This window comes from Alosa alosa, chromosome 16 (genome assembly GCF_017589495.1).
Source record: "Alosa alosa isolate M-15738 ecotype Scorff River chromosome 16, AALO_Geno_1.1, whole genome shotgun sequence".
Taxonomy (NCBI): Eukaryota; Metazoa; Chordata; class Actinopteri; order Clupeiformes; family Clupeidae; genus Alosa; species Alosa alosa.
In genome coordinates this window covers 21882771-21892172 of record NC_063204.1, presented here as the reverse complement: position 1 = coordinate 21892172, position 9402 = coordinate 21882771, and the positions used below count along the sequence as shown (strand labels likewise).

The following is a 9402-nucleotide window of genomic DNA, read 5'->3' as shown; positions in this document are numbered from 1 at the left end:
CCTGTAAGGCAACACCCGTGACGAGCAGCCATATCCATGATTGCCATGGCGATGTGGTTAGCCATTACCCATATACTGTACCTATCCCGCTCTTCAGCTTTAGTGCCCCAGCACCTAGAGTGTACGAACTGCCATAAAAACAATTTGTTATGAGGGTTTTCCAACATCATGTGTTTATATGTGTGTGTGGGTGTGTGTTTGTGTGTGGGTGCGTGTTTGTGGGTGTGCGTGGGCGCACACACACTCGTCAACCCTCTCAGGTCGTCCATTTAATGCTTAAGGGGCGCTCAGCGGAGTACAATATTTTGGTTAGGCTGTCGTCTGGAGACAGAGACTGTTGCTGTGTCGCTCGTAGTAAACAGAGCAGAGCATACAGATGCACCGACAAACTCACAAAGTAGTCTGTCAACAACCCTCAACACTCAAACATTTGCAAACTGTCCTGCAGGCATGTAAACAAAGTGGATAAAAACATGTATTTACAAACAGACCACAACACATTCTTGGAAAAAAAGATAGTATTTTACAGAGCAACACACACTTGTACACACACAGACCCAAAGCCAGATGCTGTGTGATGTGTGCTTTCTGCTCCGATACTGAATGAGTAAGCACGTGAGAGATGGAGAGGGAGGGGGGTGGTCGGCAGTGAGAGTGAGCAACAGGGTGAGAGAGCGAGAGAGGCAGTGTGATCAACTGCTGTAAGAGCTACAGCACTTGAAGACTAACATTCAAAAAGAGGCAAAGAAAGAAGGAGAGAAGAAGAGAGCGGAGGAGAGCGGTCTGCTTCGTCTGGGTGTTTCAAGTCTGGACATGGGCATGGAGTTTGGCCTGGGATACGACTAAGGAGAGGACCCAGGATGGACAACTGAGAAAGATAAACAGACACACACAAACACACACACACGCAGGCTCTGGGGAAGCCGTCTTCTTCCTTCGAGGGGCACCTCCCCTGAGTACAAAATCAAACAGCAAGGTTGCTTCTCTTTGCACACCCCCGCACACACAAACACACACACACAGACCACCTTGCACCCACACACAGCGGAACTCTGCGCCCTGCACTCCTTAGTGAAGTAGGGCTAGCGTGAGCTGGAGGAGATAAATGGAGCACAGTGGCCGTGTGCCTGGAGGAAAGATGACAGAGCCCAGCTCCAAGAAGCAAGGATTTAAAAAGTGCCGGAGCGCCACGTTCAGCATCGACGGCTTCAGCTTCACTATTGGTGAGCAGAAGGGTGTGTGTCTTGAATGTGTGTGTTGTGTGTGTGTGTGTGTGTTGTTTACATGTGTTTGGGATGGTGTGCTTGCACTGAGTACACATGGGAGTTTGTGTTTGTGTAATTAGTTTAATTTTTAAGATTTTTACTTTGCTAGACATAACAAATGGATATTCTGTCACACAATAACTTTGCATATAGTTTAAGTGTAGTTGATGCTTTTGTGGTGGTGGCTTGTGTGTGTGTGTTGGGGGGTACTGTGCTACTGGGGAAATAAACATGCGTTCTTATTTCACACCTTGTTGCCAGCAGTGATTTCTTTATCTGCCAAACCTGCGTGGGCTGGGTAATTCAATGCAACACTGGGCATTTATTCTCAGTGCAGGGTGTCATGTGTCTGTATAGTGATGTGAGTCTACATTAGTGGAGATGAATGCCAAAAACAACATTTCAAGAACATGTGTAATGTGTACAGTATGCCTTTTTTTTATCCATTTCAGGTGTCAATTGTTCAAATGTGCACTCTGCTCGTCAAACCTCTGCTTGTCTTCCATATTTTATCTGATAATGCAATGATGACAGAAAAGCACTCATCTGAACACGGTGTCGATTAGCCGCCTCTTCTCAGTGTTGGATTTTTAGAGGTCGTCTGAACAGAATATGATTACATAAGTGCCTCATTTCATTCTCTTTTTGTTCCTACAAAAAATGACTCACAACCACTTCTGACTTCCCTTTCTGGCTAAATTATCACAACCCCTTACACACTCACACACTTTTTCAACTGATGAAACAGACAAACAGAAAATGCACTTGTGGTGTTTTGTGAACACGCGCTTTGAAAAGAAGTGAAGACAATGGCGACTAAGTGGAAGAAGAAAGCCATGACTTGTTGTCAAAGACTATGGAACGGCAGTAATTACATCCTTTTCAAAGGTCAAGTGGAGTGGGTTATGTAACAGCGCAATCACCTTGTACAGAGGAAAGGGCTGGGGTGAAGAGAGGGAGAGAAAGAGAGAGAGAGGATGAGAGAGGGACACTGATAATGAGAATGTGATCCTTGCTGTTAATCAAATCATGCTGATGAACAGCAGTGCTGTTTGCCTTCTGTCATCCTTGTCACTGTCCATACAGTGCACATAGAAGATCATGTTTGTGACAGGCAATTCTGCTCACACCAAAGCCCAATCTCCTCTCTGTCTGAGCCTCTTGAAGAACAAGAGCAGATAATGATGTTGTCCTGTTGCCCCAGGGCTATAAAGAGACAAGGTGTAAGTCATCTCTCTCTCTCTCTCTCTTTCATGTCTGTAGGGCTTCTCTTACTTAAGCCTGTTGACTTTGCCATGTCTTTCTGCATCTCCTTGACAACTCATCACGAGAATCTGATGTCACTTCTCTGGGATTCCGGGTTCACTGTGAAAATGTGTGTTTGTGTGTATGTGTATTTGTGGGGATGACTGTGTGTGTTTGTTTGTGTGAGTATTTGTGTATGCGTGTTTGTGAGGGCAAACAAATCAAATCGGTTGTATTCGTCTTTGTGAAGACACATTAGTGAGAGGGTTAGATGATCATGCCTCTTAGCTAGTCGCGGGTCCCGAGAGTGCTAGGGTTGCTGGGAAGCGAGTGCTAACGCGATTCCCTTGGCAGTGGAGGCGATGGAGAGGGGTTGAGTGGGTGGAGGTGGGGGGTTGGTGGGTGCTGGAGAGAGCAGGACAGAGGTGTTGCCTGAGCCCGGCTCCCCAGGCGCCTAAATGTCGTCACAGCATTAGAGGAGACATCCATGGGGAGTCATTATCGCTAATGAAATGTGCTCCGTCATCCTCGCCCTGTCTTTTGCGCCACACCTGCTCCTCGTGGCAGCCAGGCAGTCGTAGCGCGGCCACACTTCTCCTGGAGACCTCCTATTTCCCCTCATTAACCACCACCCCCCACGGGCTGGCAAAGTCCCACTTAACAACCTGCTATCATGCTCCCTCTCTCTCTCTGCTTTTATCCCCCTCTCTTTCACCTGTGCTTTTCCCACTCTTCTTCCACTCTCTGTCTTAATATACTCAAATATCTTTGGGTTTTTTTTCTTTGATATCACTTTCTGTTTTTCCTCTCCTCTGTGATATGAAACAATCATTCACTCACTCACCTCCTTAATCTACTGTGGAATAAACTTAGTAGGAGAGCAATTGTGCCAAAACAAGGAGCTCTGGAGCCCAGACAGTAACACTCCGCTTTGCAGATTTAAAGGTGCTCTAAGTGATGTTGGGTAATGTCACTTCTGTTGACATTGAATCAAAACAGAGAGCTACTGTAGCTCGCCCCTCCCTCCCATGCAATTTAAACTCTCTTGAACGTGCATCTAGTCAGTGAATGTTTGCTATGGTCCAGGCTGCACTGGACTGTTTTTTTTGTTGCTGTTTTTAGAGCCTGGGCTGTCTACAGAGACCGTGTTTTTTTACAGTGTATTCAGGGGACAGACAGCTACGGACGGTGAGGAGATGTTTGCTGTATGTGTGTAATGTTTTAGCTTAGAAACCACATAATCTTCTTCATAAACATCGCTTAGAGCACCTTTAAACAGAAATTATTTAGGCATTATGTTGGTAGACATAAACTCCTTACAGTATTGTGGAAAGGAAAACAATACAAAAGTAAAACATACAAAACACACTTTGCTGTGCACCAATGTAATAGATTTACTATATAGGTAAATCTTTCTATATATCCTGGCCCTGTATATTTCCTTGTTGTTATTCCATTTCTGTCAGAAATGGTAACATTAAATTCTTTTACATTTAGGTGTATGTATTACACTTTGTCTATTTGAGTGTTAATGTTTCAGTTACAATACATGTTTCAATTACCCTGGCCACACCAACATAAATCTCCTTCCAGGGACATACTAGTCTGCCTTTTGATCAAACGTGTTTTTGTGCTTTATGTGGAAATTTGCTAATTATTTGTTGGGTTCTTAGGCTACAATCATTCAGTAGGTTTTAAAGAAGCTTAATCTAAAATATGGTGCTTTTATCCACAAGACTAATAGGCCAAGTTAAAGATTTGAGTTAACCAATGGATTGTTTGAAAGCTTGTTGTCCACTGTGTCTGTAGATGTGTTTATTTAATTTCAAGCGGTAACTATCGCGGAGAATTGCAGTCTCCATTTTCAAAAAACTTCTGAAGACCCAGCTCTTTAGAGAACATTTCCTCTCATAGCACCACTTACAACAAGTCTTGCTGATCCTAGCACTTACCACCTGTCTTGAACTGACACTCAACTGTTTAAAAACAGCACTCACTGATGCACTTATTCTTACTGTACTCTACCGTTTTTAAATTGTCCTAAAATTGTTGAGAGAATTGCTTTAAAACTTAAACTGTTTATCATGTTGTTAGTCGCTTTGGTTAAAAATGTGTCAGCCAAATGTAATGTAAATTAGAATGATGGCATTTGATTGGGATAGAATGTTCCATAAAATTATTAGCAATAGTTTTTTTTTACAATTCTTTGTTTACTTGCATAACCAAGGCGTCATTTGAAAGCTTGCTTTCTTCTGTGTCTGTAGATGTGTTTATTTAAGTTCTTGCACAAACTATTGCGGAGCTATGCAGTCAGATTAGAATGATGGCATTTGATCGTGACTGCGTAATCAGTTTAAAAGGGCTATTTTTGCATTGTTTGAACATAACCTGTGGGTTTCCAGTAGCTTGTTGACCAGGTTGAGCACCCAGGTTGTGATCCTTGGACATCTTAGATTTAATTTTTGTACAAAAACCTTTTACACTATCCCATGTCTGACTTCAGAAAAAATGGGTGTTTTGCCCCCTGGATACTGGCCGACTGTGAAAACAAAATCGCACAATGTAAGGCCGCTATTAATTGTCTTCAGCCAAAGAGAAACAAAGCAGACTAGAGTTTCCACAAGGGGAAAGTGGCATTGTTGGATAGTTAGATTTTTTTGGGAAGATCACACAATCAGTCCAAAATGTATTATGTGTTATGTGAACAAAAGCTTCAGAAAAACATTTTAGCAATGGTGTTCAAAACCTATTAATACTTTTGTGGATTCAAACAATTTTGCTGTGAATTGTGCATCAACGTAATTAGATGCTATAAATGCACTTTAATGAGTCATTAGAAAGCTCAGAAACGTTAGTTTTTTGTAGCTTGTTGCCTGGGAATAATTCTTGCTTTCTGTTTCTAAACAAGAGGTGGAGATTGCCTCTGTCTCTGTCCTCTCTCTCTCTCTGTATGTGTGTCTCACCTTTCTCTCTTTATATCTGACTGTCATTCAAACTCTCATTTGACTCTTTATTTCAAACAGATGACAACACATAATCATCCATTTGCTGTACTCCCTGATGAGAACTTCAGATCCACATTGAAAAATGTCATGTTCAATACAATACAAAATAGTTTCTTGTAACCTCATTGGATTCCTCCCTCCTTGTAACTATGAATCCATTGTTTTTTTTATGTAACATAACCTGCTATTAACATCACCCAATACAATAACTGGTAAAGACAATTAGTGAGAAAAGTAGGATTACCTAGGCAGGCACCTGACAATTAATGAAAGAAGTTATCCTGATCAGCTAAATTGTTCTTCTTTCTCTAAGGCCATCTGTTTCCATTACAGGTATGATAACAATATTTCATACATTCATATTTACTAATGCAGGGCCCATGCAAAATGTGCCCCTACCACTAAAAAGTGTGCCTGCAGGTACACTGTGTCCAGTGTTGGTTGGCATATTTTTGAGGTCAAGAGCCACAAAGTGTTGTCCTGATGATATCACATCCAAACAACTTTACACTTGACGCCGCACTCACTTGGGTGCCACCAAGTGTGCAGTCGGTTAGATGAACAGTTTGAGAGATATGCGGCTAACACCTAGATACACGTAGACAGAGCTCGCTTGCTTTTGAAATGGACATTTTCAATTATAGCTATAGAAAATGAGCTACAGTAGTGAGGTTCGTGAAACGCATAGCTGCCATAGTAAAAAAAGGAAGCGTTATCAATCGATACTGTACATCCAGATCCATCAACATAAAAGCTATACTGTACATTTAAATAAACTCCCCAGGTTTTTAGCACCTATTTTGTTTGTTATTCAAAAATTATACTATTCCATCAGCCAGCTTGAATGTGTGAAGAACCAAAACACATCCAGTAGTATTCAGCTGATGGTTAAGCTCTTTTGCAACACTCTTCCTCATGCCTTTCATATCGTGAGCTTCACAAAAGGCTAGATGTGGGCTTTTGTTGTAGGGCTGCCTGAAGACGGTGACCTTGGCTGGCAGCGCGGCGCATGCCTGCCATTCAGAGCCGCCAGAACAGAGTGTGAAAGCACATCTCTGCCTGAGCCGCGGCCTTCTACACTTCAACACCTATACACACACACCTCCGTCCGCACAGGCTGACCTTCAGACACTGTTCCAGCCTTTTACACAAATATCAGTGCTGTCGCCTTCTCCTTCCCACTCAGGGGAAAGGAGGGAGCGAGAGAAAGGAGGAATGGAGAGAGTGACAGAAAGAGAGAGAGGGAGAGAGATGCATGGAGTAGCTCGTAATTGCCTTCTTGGTACTTCCTTCTTTCTTTCTTGTAATTCTGGTTCTCACTGCATCTTTAATAAGGGCACTTTTCCTGTTCAAGGCTCACATGGAGAAGCATGGCCTTTGTGTCATGCTTTAATAATACAGTATAATATTGCGGCAAACATATTATATCATGTGAAGGGGAATATCAAGCCTAGTCTTTCCTTGGGGTTGGTACGCACGTCTGGCTGATTTATCAGTGCTGATGAGGCTCATTATCATGCACGCTCAAATAAATAGTGTCTCATGGAAATATATATCAAATGTTAAGTTCCTTATCCACTTCAGGGTCAATGTGAAAGGGCCTTACTTAAACTTATGATAGCTTCCAGAGCCTGGTTTAAGCAGAGCTGTGCACATTATTTCAACAGAAGTTGGTTGATCAGTGAAAAACGTCACCCTATCAGGCCAACAACATTTAACACAAGTTAACTCAAAAGTATTCCCGTTTCTGACCTATATTACTGCATACTGTCATGCTGATTTTCGTAAATAAATGAAAGAAAATCATTAGGAATTATAGATGCATTTGATCATATTATCTAATGGTCTAGGTGCATTATAAGGCTCTAGTTTTCATGCAAACATGTTGACAGATTTAAAGTAAAGTTTACTGTTCCATAAGGAAATCGAGTCAGACTTCTAAATTGAGATGATACTCACTCACACTCACACACACGTTTTTAATTTACATTAAAGTGGATAATATTAATGAACAAAATATGAATGTACTGTAGCATTTCATCTTGCACTGCTGGGGCTGATGCCTGCACAGGTGCTAGCCTAGTGATTTTCGAAATTAGATTTCAGTCTTTTTTACATGTTACATTTCTACAGTGAAGTGAAGATGCAGTCACAATTTGTTAGTGACATTGTGTGAACATCCCATTGTATCAATCAATATATCATATCTTTCCCTGATTAAATATTTTGGCAGTCTGGAAATATCCAGTTACATTAAACCAATAATAAGCTTCAAATAACTCGACAAGCTTGCTGAATGCCCCAACATAGACCCCCATACAGTAGTATTTCATATAGTGTCTGTTTAAAATGATAGTTAATAGGATCATACAGGCCATGGCATACTTTACTGAGTTTTCCAGATCTCTCGCATTGTTTACCATTTCAACTAAAGCCTTAGGCTGCCTAACTAAGAAACATCCTACTTAATGAATCGTGTTGAACTGTTTGAACGAGGATACTCGTTCCCTTCATACATTAAGGTAAACCTGTGACAGATCTCCAGCATGTAGGGAACACGTTGAGATGTAAAAGAAGGTAGAACTATTCATTTTGGTATCCTAAAAAAGGTCAAGCCCAAAATGCCTCAACTCAATCCACTGAGTCCGACATTTCTCAAGCGCCAGCCGCTTTCGTTATGCGTTTAGGTCCTTGAGCTATAGTGTTTTAAATGTGTTCCCAGATGGACATAAGCAAATGCTATGACCCCAGGGCACATTAGGTCTGACTCACCCCTCAACTCCCCGCTTCTCTCTCTCTCTGCCTGTGTTTCTGTCCACAGTGGCCAATGAGGCTGGACAGAGCAGCAGCCCACGGCCCCGGAGCCGATTTGCACGTAAGTACCCACAATACAAATTTGTGGATTTACAAGAAAAAGATCTCTTAGAATATGTAGGGCTGAGAGTTCTGAACATGAAATCGGAAATACATTTCTGTGGTGAACAAATAGTGAATGAGAGTAGCTGGAAGCTGCTAGGTAGCTACTGTAGGAGGAAACTGAATAATTGTCCCTGTTCATAAAATGCCTTATTGACCATTGTGCAATAAAGCAAATCATATTAAGATTGTTATAAACCTGGAAATTAAGTTTTTTTAAACCAGTTATGACTGATTCATCACCCTATGAACCTGATCTACTCTAGTTTCCATGGCAGTGTTATCCAGAATGATGACTAGATGGCAGCATCACACAGTGCACAAATGTAAATGTGTATGGCCTTGTATGTGATTTAATTCATGTGCATTTGTGCATGCATCCGTGTATAAAAGAGAAAAAAATAAAACATTGTGTGTGTGTGTGTGTTGACATGCCTGTGCACTGATGTGTACACAGATCTGTACATGTGTTACTGTATGAACAGATCCACTCCCCCGCTGCAGAGATAAATATGGTCCATGGCCCTCCTGCTGGGCCTTAACTCTGTCCTCATTTAACACATGATCCTGGATCACATCTCTGCTCCCACAAACCAGACTGCCCCAACCTCATAGAAGTATATCAGCCTAATGCATGTGTCTGTTATTGCAGGCCAGTAGGCAGTAACACTGGCCTCAGATAGACTATGAGACCCAGTCACATCTCACTGTCCCCCCAGACCAGAGGGATAATCAGGCTTGGCCTCGCAATCTGCTCTGTGTCATGGTTTGCCACGCTCCACTGTGTAGATCCAACAGCAGGGGGGGACAGAGACACACACATCAATCCCCCTGATAGCCATAAGCCTACGCACGGTTTCACACAGCGAATCTCTAGAAATGTGGGTGTTTTGTTTTATGGGACAGGTTGAAGTGCCTCCAACGTGTTTCCCTGATGACTTAAATGCTTGAAGCAATAACACATAATGTTG

General features: G+C 42.1%; 1 protein-coding gene across 1 annotated transcript in view; it reads left to right on the top strand.

Annotated features, from left to right (window-relative positions):
• Nucleotides 1–568: 568 nt before the first annotated feature.
• The window catches only part of LOC125309145 (calcium/calmodulin-dependent 3',5'-cyclic nucleotide phosphodiesterase 1C-like), a 13621-nt gene continuing 4787 nt past the window's right edge, over nucleotides 569–9402 (top strand). Inside the window, exons 1-2 of the mRNA XM_048265876.1 lie at nucleotides 569–1235; nucleotides 8337–8390. Coding sequence (XP_048121833.1) covers nucleotides 1106–1235; nucleotides 8337–8390 — 184 coding nt within the window. The 5' untranslated portion in view covers nucleotides 569–1105. The remainder of the gene's footprint in view (nucleotides 1236–8336; nucleotides 8391–9402) is intronic.